This window comes from Equus przewalskii, chromosome 21 (assembly GCF_037783145.1).
Source record: "Equus przewalskii isolate Varuska chromosome 21, EquPr2, whole genome shotgun sequence".
NCBI classification, from domain to species: Eukaryota; Metazoa; Chordata; class Mammalia; order Perissodactyla; family Equidae; genus Equus; species Equus przewalskii.
The window spans coordinates 16,600,785-16,615,451 of NC_091851.1; the positions used below are offsets into that span (position 1 = coordinate 16,600,785).

The window sequence follows — 14,667 nt, forward strand, 5'->3', positions numbered from 1 at the left end:
TGTGAGTTCCCTGGCTGTCCAAACATACCTACTGAACTCTTCTTTGGGTCTGATTTCAGCCCAGAGCCCAGGAGCCATGCCACTGGTAAGCATTCGTTCTGAGCTGCCTAATTTGACTTCATTGTGCTTGGGCGTCAGTCCAACTGGCAGATGTCCTTGTAGAGGCTGATCTCAGACACTCTCCCTTTCTAATTTTTTGGCACCGTCGCCTCTGTTGCATGGGATATCATCTCTGAAACTTTGAGTTCCCCAGGTTTTGCTTGTTTTGTAGCTTTGGTTTCTCTTAAATCTTTCTGCCCCAAAGAGGCTCATGTGAAATGCTAAATCACTGGTAATTCCTTTGGTGCAAATATGAATTACCAAAGGACTTGCTTGCAAATTTCCAACCACTCCTTGCCTTTTCCCCACCTCCCTCCGAAATAACTTCAGAAGCAAAAATGCAAACACAAGGTGATCATTGTGAACGCTGTACAAACGCACCATTTTCTCTTATAGGTTGGATTTTATAGAATGAAATGCCAGAGCTTTGATATTTATTATCTGAAATAGGTTTAACATTTGGAGAAATGTGTTCAAACACACAACCTTGGAAAGAAAAGCAAGCCGATCGAACAGAGAACAGGGGGTGGGCGGAAAACATGATGGGCACAATTTCGCTATGTGTTGGGCAAAGTTAGAAAATTAGGTCCTTCTGAGCATAAAGAGCTCCCAGATGAGGTAAAAGTTAAATCCAAATCAATTTCCAACCCTCCATGAGGGCCACTAGATATCAGTTTTAAATATACATGACCACGATATCAATAATGAAGAAATCTTATGTTTTATTTAATACTTTGGCCAGACCAGCCCCTTTGAAGGGATCACTAGAGTTGAGGAAAGAAGAACAAACCATCATTCACTTTCCTGCAGGTTCGTCATTTGCCGAATTATTTCTATTGGTCCTGCTTGATTCTTTCTGCAAATTAAGGCGTGGGGAGAGGGTTTCTATGTTAGATTAGCAATGGCTGGTTCTTACCCAAATATTCCGCCTAACAAGGACGTAAGTTCTCATGGACTGGACAACCACTCCGCAGCATTCCTGAGAATTGAATAATATAATAATCTTGAAAGTCAGCAGAGTGGATTATCCACTTTTTTTTTTCTGGACTTGAACTTGTGACCTTAACAGTAGCACTGCAAAAAAGCAAATGTGCTAAGCACTTTGCCAGAGTAACCTTCCATGTAGACTTTTCATCTTAAATACACACAACTGAAAAACAACTACAATTTTTGGAAAATTATGTACAAACCCAATACTTCTTTTGATTACATATAAATACAAATTAGCTATTTTTCCTAAAAAGTGGTTATAATAGTAAATAAATACAAAATAAATCTGACCATTATACTTCATGTGCTGGGGTTGAACCCATATAAAATGTACAACTAAATACATTTTAAAATCTTTAAGGAATAATTCTCTGATTAAAATATTTGTTTTCCCAACTTCTTTTCGTAGATATAAATATATTTTCAAAATAGCTGTGTTTTTTTTTTTCTCCATTCCATTCCATAAATAAAGTCTTCATTGGGAAATATTAAAGTGTCAACTTGGTTTTGCTTTTTTTTTGCTTTTTTCTAAAATATATATATATATATTTATTTTATTTTGCTGTGCTAACGACACCCACAACCCTCCACAACCATGTCCTGATAGTTCTTTAGTACGACCTTTTCATTTTCGTCAAGGTACAGCATGGAGATGGCGCTGAGCTCTGTTGGGACACAGCACGCCTTGGGAATCTTAGAGTTAACTGAGTTGACCAACGTCTGAACAATGGCGTGGTTAGTGGAGTTCAGGTGATCGGCCAGGGGAAAAGGACACTCCCCATGGCAGTAAAAGGCATGATAGCCCGGGGGGGCTACGATCCAGTCATTCCACCCCACGTCACTGAAGTCCACGTACAAAGGGTGTCTCTTACAGCTGGATTTAAGGCGTTTCCGCTGTTTATGCTTTGCTTGACGCTTCTCTCGTTTGTGGAGAGGATGTCCTTTCCCATCGTGGCCAAAAGTTACCAGCAATGGCCTTATTTGTGACCAGCTATGCTCATCTTGGTGCAAAGACCTGCTAATCCTAACGTGTCTCTTGGAGGCACCTCGGTTCTCCTCTAAGTGGGCCACTTCTACCACAAATCCATGGTTGGCGAGGCCCTGGGCAGTCCACCTCATCACAGCAGGGGTGACGTCAAATCTCTCCCACCTGCTTGCGTTCTGGTTCACCAGCCTGGTGTCCAAAAGTCTGGTCACCGGGAACTTCGAGTTGGCTGTTGCAGGTTTTATAATTTCATAAATATTAATTCGGTGATGGAAATTGCTATTGTTTTCCCAAGGGTCTTGCATCTGTTCCCGAAAAACCTGAAGTTCTGCTGAGGTGATAAACTCCTCAGTGGGGATAGAAGTCAAATTAAAGAAGAATCGCCGGGTTGTTTTTCCACTCATTTCTGGCAGTTCTTCCAAAGATTCTAATTTGATATAAAAAGGTGGAAAAAAGAAGGAAAATCATTCAGTGAGATCAGTAAAGACAATCTGATTACATATTAGAATTTGGAAACCTCACTTCAGGGTTTGACTTCACCCATGTTAAAATCTGCAACTAGAAAATAAAACTTTCCCCTTTAGATAAAAAAAGGATTCTCTCCTTTCTGTACGTTTATGGGAACATGCAACATGAAACAAAATTTCACAGTTTATTGTTATGTTTCCAATCCAATCCATGTACAGTGCAACCAGGTGGCTGTAATAATGGGGGAAATGGTGAAGCACTTCTTTGGAATTCACAGACTTTAGGGCAAAAGAAAAAAAAGTCAGCACTATAGTTAGTAGAGGTCTAATGAGTGAGGATTTGAGGAAATTATTGCATTTCTTAAAAAGAAAAAGGCTTTAATGTCAATCCCTTAAGCGGTATTCTAAAACATTACTCTGCAATTTAGATGATTTACAAATCTCGATATACAGATTTCAGGTTCCTAATTAAAGACTCCGAAACTCAACATCAACGATGACATTTTGCAAAGCACACCCTACTATTTTACTCAAAGGTCCAGAGACAAAGGCATTTACAGGGATGTGCTTCTTTGGGAACGTAAGAGTGGTCCTAGGACACTGCAGTAATTAAGGCGAGACAATTTCAAAAGAAATAACTTCCAAATTTTGCCTGTTCTCTCACCTCCTTATGACCTCAAAAATCAAAATCTCATTTTAGATGCTTTTGGGAGAAAAAAAAATGACTCTCTTCTGTTTGTAATTCCTTTATATTTTTTAAAAAAATATACAACTATCCAATAATAGGCTGCAAAACAGATTCAAAACCAAAAAACAATTTTTGTAAAAATCTACAAAAATACTGTTATGATATTCATGATGTAAGGGATAATCTCATCATTCTATACCTATTATCATTATTTCAAAACAGTCATTGAAGTGGGCTGCGCATAAAAGTTCCTTCTGACTGAAGATTCCTTAATTTCAATTTTAAGGAGTCCTGCTTCCCAAGCAAACGAAAACATGACATAGCACCTTGAATGCTGTAGTCTGCAAATCATTAAAGGTACACGCATTATTAAATCGATGGAAAACAGCACTAGGATTTGAGATTCGGGGGTTTATTTTCTTCTAGCTTTACCACATCCTGTCCTTTTCCTCTCCAAAAAATTTACCTGCTTCATTCAGGATCTAACCTAAGTGCTAACAAAATCTATTTGGCCACAGTTCCACCTCCTCACCAAAAGGGGAAACCATATTTTCGTTAATTTTATGATTGTATTTCCTCTAAATCAAACAGCTATACTTTGTTCACAGTATGAGACGCCTCAGCAGAGGAGAATCACCTCAGATCACTCCGTCGACGCTTCCACCTGTGTAAACCTTCATCATCAAAGCCGCAGTCATCATTGTAAGCTTCGTGGAAGCACCGAGTTCAACCAGGGCACTTTAAACCAAATTATAGAGTGATGCTTTAAGGTGATGCTTCTCAAACTTTAACCTCCACACAAAACACCCAGAACACCTTAAATCTGCAAATGCAGATTCTGATTCAGTGGGTCTGGAGTGGGGCCGGAGAGTCAGAATTTTTAGCAAGCTCCCCCGGTGAGGCGATGCTGGGAGCTGGGGGACTGCCCTTGGAGTGTAAAGGTTTTAAAGGATGCTTTGCATATTCAAGTATAGATTGCCAGGAGCATATTTTAAAGTGCTTTTTTGTCAAATGACTTAAAAATGAGTAGAAGACCCATTAGCGCTGGCCAAGGAATGAGAGTTGAGGCCATGGGCGGGCAGCCGGGGACGCAGAAGAGATCTAAAGCTCATCTACTTGGATATCAAGACTCTCGGGCCAAAAAGTGTGCCCTCCATGGTCCCCTCGTGCCTGCTAATCCACACCTGTTGGGGACACCTTTCGGGAGTCATCCACATTCTAAACTTCACTGTAAGCTAAGGTACTTCAGCTGAGGCACTATTTTTAAAATAACCCTCCCACCAGTGGAACCAGGCCCCTCACTGGCTCCAGCAAGCAGCAAGGATTGTATTTAGCTCCTTCTTTCCTCTTCTCCCTGCAATTCAGGAGCCCTCTGATGTTTCCACCAAAGGCATTCTTTCAGCAGAGAAGCCAACAGCTACCAGGACAAAAAGGAGCGAGGTAAAAATCAGCAGCATCTCCCAGACTCAATGACACAAAGCCAGACCTGGGCCTGAGCGACTGACTTCTCTGATACCAGCACACCTAAGAACACTCTCTTCTCTTTTAAAGAAGGGGAAGGTTAGGAAAATTATCCAGAGCATTCGCTGAACAGCTATACTAATGAAGGTGCCCAGAGAAATCACAATGGCAACAAAAACCCTGAACTCAAATCCATAAATAAGAAAAAGAAATTATAAACACACAGACACAGGGACACACACAGACAGCCAGAGGATGACAATGAAGGGACAGTCTCCAAGGAAGGATGGGAGACAGGTAAATGAAGCAAAGAAAATGGGTATAAAAGAGGCATAAAATAGAACAATAACCCTCCAAAAGATAAGTATGAAGATGATATTGAATCATATAAAATTGCCACCGTTCAACCAGATTTGACCCATAAAAACAGCAATTGCATGGGCTTCAAAATCTTAATGGAAGTAGCTGAAAGGATAATCATTTAGCAACCTTAGAGAAGGAGGAAAATTGCACATTAAATAATAACAAGTAACGGGAAGACCTTTCTCCAACTTTCCAGCTGCATCTCAGTCAACCTGTTCCTTGAAGGATCCTTATCCCTCCTTAAGACAAGGGCCTCCATGACCAATGGCACCCCTGACTGCAGACTCAGGTCACAGAGGGAAGTCAGAAGTTCACAGAAAGCCCCAAACCCAGGAAAACAACCGCCCGAGGTTAGACGGCCATCTTTCCCTTTGATCTCCAAGGAGGCAGCGTGAATCTTTTCTTGAGGGTAGAAGAAACAAAGTCTATTTGATATAAAGTAAATTAAAGAAAAACCTTCTGCAAATTATCACAGCAAGCCTGGGGATTCTGATAATACAGAGCATCTACCTAAGTAGGTAATGGATGCTTTTCTGGAGGTTTACACAGTTGTCTATTCTCTATAAATAACCCTTGTTGAATAATTTGAACCTGACAATGGATTTGAGGAGTCCAGCCTATTTTAGAACTGAGTTCCTGAACCCCAAAGTTCTCAGCCAAACAAAGGTAGGCATGGATGCAAAAATGTGGGGTAGTTAAGAAAAACAAGGCAACAATGACATTTGACCTCTCCTCCCAAAGTCAAGTTCTAACTTAATCATCTACATCTTGTCAATTATTCATCTATATCAAAATTATCCAAAAGATGACACTGACTTCCTTCAGCCAGCCCAGGTCCAACCCTTCCCTAGACGAGGGGAGAACGCAACACAAAAGAAGGAAGTCATCGTGATCATGACAGCTAGTGTGCCGAACACCTTTTTGTGCCACATCTGGCACTGACAGCTTTATATAAATTATCTCAGAACAAATTGATTAAGAGGAAGGAACTGTTATCATCTCCGCTTTGTAAATGACAGTTGGAGCTCAGACAGGTTATGTGACTTTCCTAAGGTCACAGAGCTGGGAAATGAAGAGCAGAACTATGAACTAGAGTCTACTGCAGTTCCCAAGTTTCTGGCCACTAGACGGCACTACATAACATACAGGAGGAGTCAAAAACTCAAACAAGTCAAAACCATGAGGGACACATCGATGTTTAATACAACGATACTCATAGGGTGAGTTCTTCCCCAACTAAAGGGACGGAAATATACTACTCAAATTTGGTGGAGAGCAGACAAAACTACAAGAGCAGGAGAGCAGAGTGGCAGGGCCCGCTGGGACACGTAGATCTTGTTTGGAACCACTGATATTTTGTGGCTGCATTTCTGTCCTACATTACGGCAATTTTTGGCAAAAAAGTGAGTTATTTCTATGTTTTGAGAATTTTGCCACACTCTGGGCAAAAAAAGGTCCACTAACGAAACAACCTCAAGGGGGGTTGTTCTAGAAAATCACTAAGGTTGGAAATCACTGCCCTGAAATAAAATGAAATGAAAGTGACTTAGAATAATGAACAGTATTTTCTAGAATACAAAATAATGGTTATAGAATTGATACATCAAGGAGAAAAAAGACAAAATACGAAAGGTTAAAAGGAATCCGTTCTGTTTTTGTTCTTTAAAGACAATAAAGGAGATGGCAGCTAAAGGGAAGAGGATGGTCATCATCACTACCCCCGATTTGTCTCTGCCCACCCTTGGCCCCAGTGCCTTGGAATGAGGGCATGCTCTCTTATTGTCTTCTGAGTACTTAGTGAAATACACAAAGGGCAAGTTTAAAAAAAGAGACAAAACAGCTCAATGAGAAGGGATCAAGAGAGAATGCAGAGGAACCACGCAAAAAGAGGCAGAACAGAAAATGTTAGTGCATGAACCATCATTGGGCACCAAAGCCACAATCTCTATGAGCATTTCCAAATAGCAGGCTGCTCTATTTAATGGGGCCCTTCATAATCACTCTCAAATGTAGGGGAATGCCAGGGAAACACACCAGGTAGGTACTGGTTTTGGGGGTGCATGTGTCCAAACGCTTTGGCTGCACTGGGAATTTGTGATACAAGTTCTCCTTCACGGGGCAATGGTTGTTTCTTGAACTTTCCTATTATGTGGATATTTTCACGATAATTACATTGGTGGGAACAGGGTTAATCTCCATTTCAAAGCTTTAGTCATAGAGGCAAATAATTCAGTTATTTCATGCAAAAAGAAGACTGTGTCCTTAAGAGCCTGGAGAGCAAGCACGTGATCCTTCTATATTCCGATCTGACAGGAAAGCATAAAGACTTTTTTGCAGGGCTGATGAAGTCAACCAATTTCAATGTGTTTTTAACTAAGGGAAAGCACAAAACACTCTTTCCAGTCGGAGAAGTGATTTTTCTATGCTCAGTGGCAGTTTTCAAGGACCTATGTGGCTGAAGTACTTTTTAATGACTGAAAAAAGAAAATTTTCACAGCACTCGGACTCTGGCAGATGAAAGCCATTGTAGAAAGAAGACAGTTTCACAAGAGAAATGACAACTGCTAATTTTGTCTCAGATCGCCTACCAGGTGGTCACATTATCTTCACACATGGGTTGAAAGAACTCCATCATGATGTCTCTTGTCTCATAATTTCACCAAACCATCCAGAACCTACCCACCAATAAAACCAACAGGTATTTCTTATAATGAGGTCTTGTGGTCCTTTAGCAAATAAATGCCCGTTAATGCTGTAGGAACCAAATTCTGCTCTTAAGCCAGCAGCTTAGTCACATGGTTTACTAAAAGATTTTTAGTGCCATGCATGCCACATAGATATTTATAAAAACCAAATCCTGCCTTACACAAAAGAAGAAATGGTCTTCAAAAAGTGTAATATGTGACCTAATGATGATACACAGTCATAACAAGAAAAGAAATGGATTTGTTGAAATTTGGGGCAAAAATTACATAGCTTTTCTCTATCATCTAATTGCATTAAGACCTGAAGTTACCGCAAGTTGATTTTAAGGAAGCTGGAAACTTCTGTACTATTTTGCACATAACATTTACACTTTTAAAGATATAAATTCTGACTTACAAATTCAAGCATGCTATTTAAGTTAAAATAAGACACTCAAATAATTCGCAGCCTGTTCAGTTTTGATCAAGCCACTTCTAGAGGAAGAAACGTGCAGACTCCACGGAAGGAGTCCTCACGCAGCTGAATGTTGTAGGTGTCAAATGACTTAAAAGTTCTTCCCTTTAAGTTATCAGAGACACACAGTAGCTTCCTGGCCTTAAAAATAAAGTTAAGAATGGTTTCCATGCTAAATTTCCAGGAAAGGTGGCTAACACAGCCATTCCTGTTACTTTTCTCTCCAGAAAAACTATTCTCATCAGCATGAGCTGGGAACGACGAGCTAGGTCTCAAATCATCCCAGCGCTACGCTGACAGGATGTACACGACGAAAAGTTCTCTACATATGACAACTTCTGCTTTCCCTCGATGAGGCCTAAAGGAGTAAAATGAGATCTTACTGCCTTTCAAATCTGACTCTCCCAGCAGAGAGCACCTCACTTAGAAATGTGCTGGAGAATTTATTGATTATCAGTTCTGTGTCCCCTTCATAATGTATGGCTTCCTTGATGAAGAAATACCTTTTGTTATGTGACCTGCCTTTGGGACTACCTCTCACTATCAAGTGCTGTTCTCACAAGGCTAGGTCATCTTACACACTGGGAGAAAATGTGTGGCTGTGACATTTCTGATTTGTGTATATCAGAGCGCAGATTTCCACTTGAAATTTACCAGCTCATCAGGGCAAGGCAACAGAAAGGGAACCTCACTCCCATCTCCCCAATATCCTACCAGTGGTTGCCCTGTGATATACAGCTCTGTGCCCTTCTCTAGAACTTGAAGGAAACCTGTGCTCTTATTTATAATGTATTAAGCCAAAGGGGCATATAAAAGTATAGAAAAAGAATTGAGATGGAACATGTTTTTAACTAATTGCTCTAACAACTTGGGTACAACAGATTTCAATAGCTGCTCTAAGACATTTCAAATCCACTAAATGCCTTTCTGATGAAACAAGCAGAAATATCCTACCTTAGAAAAACCACATCCAGTATCATAAAAGAAAAAAAAGGTCCACAATGCACATGAAGGAAAACAGGCAGCTGCTGCAAAAGCTTTTATCTGAAGGCTTGCCTTGTCTCTACTGGGGAGTTCATCTCAGATTTAAGCACAAGACAAGAAAGTCATTGTGGAAACAGTAAGATTGATTGTGGAATTGATCTCCCACGGGGATTAGATAGGGATTCAAAATCTTCCCAACCAGGCCCAGATCAACTGTAAATTAGAAAGACTTTGGGGCCCTGGGCTTTGATTTTTCAATACTATCTCTGAAAATTCTGCCCTTGACTCTGTCTAGTCTGAAAGCCCAGCCGAAGCAGGAGCAGCAGATTTATAGAGTGAAGGTTTCCAAACAGACTTCAAGAGATCCCAATCGCCCCCTCCTTCTCTTCTTCCCCTGTGGAATTCTTGCACGGTTAGCTGACTAGGGGCAAGCCTTTCGCCCTCATCTTCCCCATCACTTGATTTCTCTCCAATTCCTGGAGGAGGAGTCGCTCTTCTGGCTGCAAGCCAGGAAAAGGGTGAGGATTTACCAAAGGGGAATCCCTGGCTCCCCCGCCACACAGGCAGCGCGTGAAAGCCAGGTTCCAAAAGGTTCTTCCAGAGGCAAGCATGGAAATGTCTCTGGCGCCCTGGCCAGGCTGCCCTTCCAGGGATGCCTGCCGTCCGCCCAGGCGGGCGCTCCACGGGCTGCCTCCCCGCCCCGTCTCCGCCCCCCTCCCTGCCCCTCGCCTCACCTTCGTGGTGGAAGCTGCGCACCGTGTTGGCGAGGCTGGCCGCCCTCTCCAGCCGGTGGTCCGGGGAGGGCGCATCCGGCTGGCCCGAGTGCCTGCGGTACAGGTCCAGCATGTAGGGGGGCACCACGGCGTCCCTGCTGGGGGTGGGTCTCTGCTTCAGGCCGAACATGCTGAGCAGCCGCAACTCGAACTCGCTCAGGACGTCGTCCGAGGGCTGCGACGAGGAGCGGCCCGTCGACGCCGCGAACTTCCTCCGGCCCAGCTCGGGTATGAGGCCGGCCGCGCCGCCCAGGAGGACCTGGGGAAGCAGCAACGCTAGAAGACAGTGGGTCCCGGCCACCATGGTCGACCTGCGGACAGGGCCGACGTGAGTCACCGAGCTCCCCGCCCAGCCCTCCCCCTTCCGCCCCCGCGGCCCCGGCTCCCGCTCGGTCCGCTTGCTTCCTCCTCCAGGGTTCCCACCTGGCTTGCAACAGTTGCGAGGCTACTTCGGAGGAGCTGAAGCCCGAACGTTTCTGAACCAGAAGGCTTCCCCTTTCCATCCCACTCTCAATCCGTCTGACGTGATTTGCACACACCCCACCCCCACCCCCACCAGCGCACCAGCGTCAATGGCTGTCACCTTTTTTTCTGTGACACTCGCGCCGACAGCCAGTTAAGGGAACCTGAGGAAACCACCGCTTGGTCTGACACCCCACCGTCCTCTAAACAAACCCAGACACACACTGCCCAGCTCTCGCTTGCATAGAAAGACGCACGAATGGTGCATGTGACTTCCTCAGAGGCACCGTATAGAACTTCCTGATACACACAGTCTATAACTTCCAGACCCAGGAAACTCAAGGCCACAACTTCCGAAGCCACTTGCAACTTGTGGCCCACGCCTCTAACTTCAGGGGTGTCAGGACGGGCCACTCCATCCCCCAACCCCTCCTAATGAAGTCAAGATACACATGTATCTTCCTGGGATTACGTAAATGGCTAATAACTATTAATTCACGTGTCAGTAACAAGGTGGCACTGAAGTACTGCCCCCCTCACATTCCTGGAAACAAACTTCCAGTATTTTCCCAAATGGGACGTGGCGCTGAGTAGAGAGCAGGTCTCACGGAGAAAACCGAATGGAGAAAGGATCGCATCGCCATGGCAGGGCGTACAGGTTGGCAGCTAACGGGTAAAATCCAGGGGCCACCCTCTGGAAGGGATTTGACCTTTTTTTTTAATCATCTAAGTGTTAACAGCCCTAATAAAATGCCGAAAAGAGGGGAGGGAGGGGGGCGGAAGAGCGCGAGCCGGGAGGGCGAGGCTGACGGGTCGCCGGGGGCGGTAGGACTGGGGCATCCCCGCAGGGGCTCGGCTGCACGTGGACCCGATGCGGGGTCTGTTTACGTCCGGCCAGGCCGGGCCCCGGGAGGGGCTCAGCCGCCGCGGCCGTCCGGGCCCCGCCACCACCCCTCAGCCCAGCCCGGGGCCCACGTCCTCTACCTTTAGGAGACCGCAGCCCGTCTAAGAAGCACGCGGGGACACGTCCATTGAGAGAGCCTCCACATGGAAAAAGCTCTGGCCGAAGGTGCTGGCGCAGGGACCGGTTCCCTTCCCTCGCCTCCTCCTCCTCCTCCTCCCGGCGGCAGGCCGGGCAGTGCCTCTCTTCACGCCGGGAACGGCGTCTCGGGGCCGGGCCCAGCCGCGGAGTGGAGGGGCGGCGGGCTTCGGAGGCGGCGAGGCTGCGGCCGCTGGGGCGACGGCACCGGCGCAAAGTGGGGAGCGCAAGTTATTCTCCCTGCAAGTTCAAGAAGTCTCCAGCCAAGTGCTGACACACAACAACAGCGAGCAGGGGGAGGAGTGCGGGGCAGGGAAGGGAAGGGAGAAAGGAAAAGCTGCTGTGCTCGTCGTCCTTAGGAACCAGCGCCCGCGGGACGCGGGGCCCGGCGCGGGGCCGGCTCCGGGACTCGGGGGGCGAGGGTCGGGCGCTCCGCGCTAGCTCCGCCGCGGCCCATGGCTCGGGGCTGCCATCCTGGGCGACGCTGGGTCCGGGGAAGGGCGCAGCGGCGATCTCGGTGCCGGGCGAGCCGCCCCCCCGCATCACTCTGCCTTCCTCCAGCGCGCCCCCATTAGCGCTAGCCAGTTGAAACCACCGCGGCTCCGGCGCTCCGGCGTCCTCGGGCGCATTCTCCGGCGAGTCGAGCTGAGTCCCAGGCCGCCGAGGCGGGTGGCCGCGCTCTCCCCTCGCTCGCCTAGCCCCCAGGCCAAGCTGCGGTGCCCTTTGTGGCCAGTCTGGAGTCCGATCACACCTCGGCCGGCGCGTCCCAGGCCCCCGAGCTCCGGCGGGAGGGCATCGGCATCGCGGCGCTCGCGCTCGGCTCCCGGCTCCCCGTCGCTCTGCGCGCCGGTCCTCGGCTCTGGCGCGGCCCGGGCAGCCGAGGCCACGGCGCAGCGGCGCGCACGGCGGGGCGCTCCAGCCCGCGCGGGGTGTGCGGCGCGCGGGTGCCTCGGAGCCCCCGTAATCCGCGAGGCGCTCGCCCCGGGGTCGCTGCGGCGGCTGATGTCCGGCGGCGGCCAATCCCCAGCGGGTGTGGGAAGCGGAGCGGCGGGCGCAGCGCGAGCCGGGCGCAGCGGCGCGGCGGGGCGAGGACTCCGGCGGCGGCGGCGGCGCCGTGGCGCGGCGCTCGCGGCTTTTAAAGGGGACGCCGCCTGCCGTCTCCCTCCCGGCAGGCAGAACACCTCCCCCTCGGCGGCGCGGCTTGCCGGGGATCCCCGAGCGGGCGGGAGCGGCGCGCAGGGGTGTGGACCGAGCGCCGGGGCAGCCGCGGCGGGGTGGGGCCGAGGGCGGGGACGCGCGGCCGCCGTTGGGGGCGCTCGCGCCTCCAACCCCTGCACTCCAAGGGGAGGAAAACTGGAGCGCCAGACCCTCGCTGGGACTCCGGGGGCGAAATCCCAGACAAACACCGGGTAGAGCCTTTATTTCCTCACCCGGCCCGTTATTCAACTTTCAGTTTGAAGTTTTTCGGTCATAGACGATTGAAAAAAAAAAATGAACTTAGCCAAGTTCCAGGGCATCTTGGCATAGACTTGGGTAGACACTTCTGTGTTTCCCCGGAGTGGGAGGAGGATTAAAAGAAAACTAGAGATTGGAAACTGGGTGTTAAACTCTAACACACAGATATATGTATTACATATGCAAATATATGCATACGCACTTACATTTAGAGAAATATATGTATACATTTATATTTATATAAATACGCACGTATTTATTATATTCAGATATTTATGTAATATACTAATATACCCGCGTTTGTTTCTATAAATATACCCATATATAAATATACGCTAACGAAGGCACACATTTCTATACATATATGTCGATATATGTGAAATTGACGTCATCCTGCCGCACATGACTCGCACAATGTGCACTGTGTGTCTGCGGCAGCGTGAAGAGAGGATGTGAGGGGTTTTATTTCTTTTTATGGTAGCTATCACTTCATGCCTTGTGATATTTATCTCGCCCAGCTCAGAGGCAGGCGATTAGCAGCTCAGGGGAAGGCAAAATAATGTGGCGTGAGCCAAGCGTACAACAATTCCGCTTTGAGGCCTCAGCACTCTCCGCCCCACCCCCTTCCACCAGGCCCCAGCCTCAGCTCTAGGACTCGTGGTCAAGTCACTTGTCTTCCTCAACTGAAATAGTCCCCAAATCTGCGCCATGAGTTTTGAGGCCAAGGCTTTCCATTCCTCCTAGGATTCCAGAATCCTCCGTGCATAGCAGAACAAGGTTGCCTAAATGATCCCAGAAGCTACCGGCAGAAGATTTTCGGAAAAGCCAAATCGGCAAAATCAAATTTGCCTGCACAGAACCTTCAGCCTGCAAAGCAGAAGGAGAAAAGTCTGAATCGGGAGCTCATAACAATCTATTATACATGTGTATTATTTTTTCAGTTGGGAAACTAAAATAATTCTAGGTTCCGCTCACGTAAATCGGATTAGCAACCCACAGAGGGGAATTAGGCACTGCTGTTTCTGAAAGTATAAAGGTCAAATAAGGTATTTCGGAGGAAGCCTGCCTACTAGGAAAATAAATTGGGGGCGGGGGGCAAAATATTCAGGAACATGCTACTTTATTCACTGAAAATGAAGCGCTGTGGAAGTTGATTGTCACTCTGAATCACTGGACACCAAACTGGCGGGCATTAGAATATATTCTACTCGTAGACATTGTCAAAAAGTGTTTATTGTGCTTTTGAAACTATTTTCTTCTCTCTCAAGTTTAACTGAGAAGTTAACAATTGTTTCTGTCATCAGTGAGATTTAAGAAAAAACTTATATAAGACAAAAATCAGTATGTAACCTTTAAAGAGGAGAAAGTTGATAGCTGTTGGATGCTCTTCAAGTAAACATGGAAAATAAACCTCTGGGGCTGATATCAAGGATGCCTTGCAGCTTTAGGCCTTCATAACTTGTGAAATGGCAACCTTGTCAGTTTATCCAACAATCTTTGACAGTCAACAAGCTAAGCGGCTATTGGCTCCTCTGCACACTCTATGTCATTTTAGTGTCTCCCATCACCGTACCTCGTTTATGTAGGATACGTGATTCCTGAGGGGCAGACAGTTGCCTTTCCCAAGCGAAACTTCCTAAATTTTGATCCTATTTCTCTCTTAAGATGCAGGCTCTCTAGTTGTTTTTTAGAGATGGCTGCCCTCTTGTGGTGGAAATGAGTTCAAACGCTTGGGAGAAAGA

General features: G+C 46.7%; 1 protein-coding gene and 1 long non-coding RNA gene across 2 annotated transcripts in view; both read right to left on the reverse strand.

Annotated features, from left to right (window-relative positions):
* Positions 1–496: 496 nt before the first annotated feature.
* BMP2 (bone morphogenetic protein 2) lies at positions 497–11,551 on the reverse strand. Its single transcript, XM_008539269.2, has 3 exons — positions 11,416–11,551; positions 9,931–10,280; positions 497–2,501 (listed from the first exon to the last, which is right to left on the reverse strand). The coding sequence occupies exons 2-3, from the start codon at positions 10,271–10,273 to the stop codon at positions 1,657–1,659; spliced, it is 1,188 nt and encodes a 395-aa protein (XP_008537491.2). The 5' UTR covers positions 10,274–10,280; positions 11,416–11,551; the 3' UTR covers positions 497–1,656.
* A 1,521-nt stretch (positions 11,552–13,072) lies between these two features.
* The window catches only part of LOC139078169 (uncharacterized), a 39,636-nt gene continuing 38,041 nt past the window's right edge, over positions 13,073–14,667 (reverse strand). Inside the window, exon 4 of the long non-coding RNA XR_011530982.1 lies at positions 13,073–13,792. This is a non-coding gene — a long non-coding RNA (uncharacterized lncRNA). The remainder of the gene's footprint in view (positions 13,793–14,667) is intronic.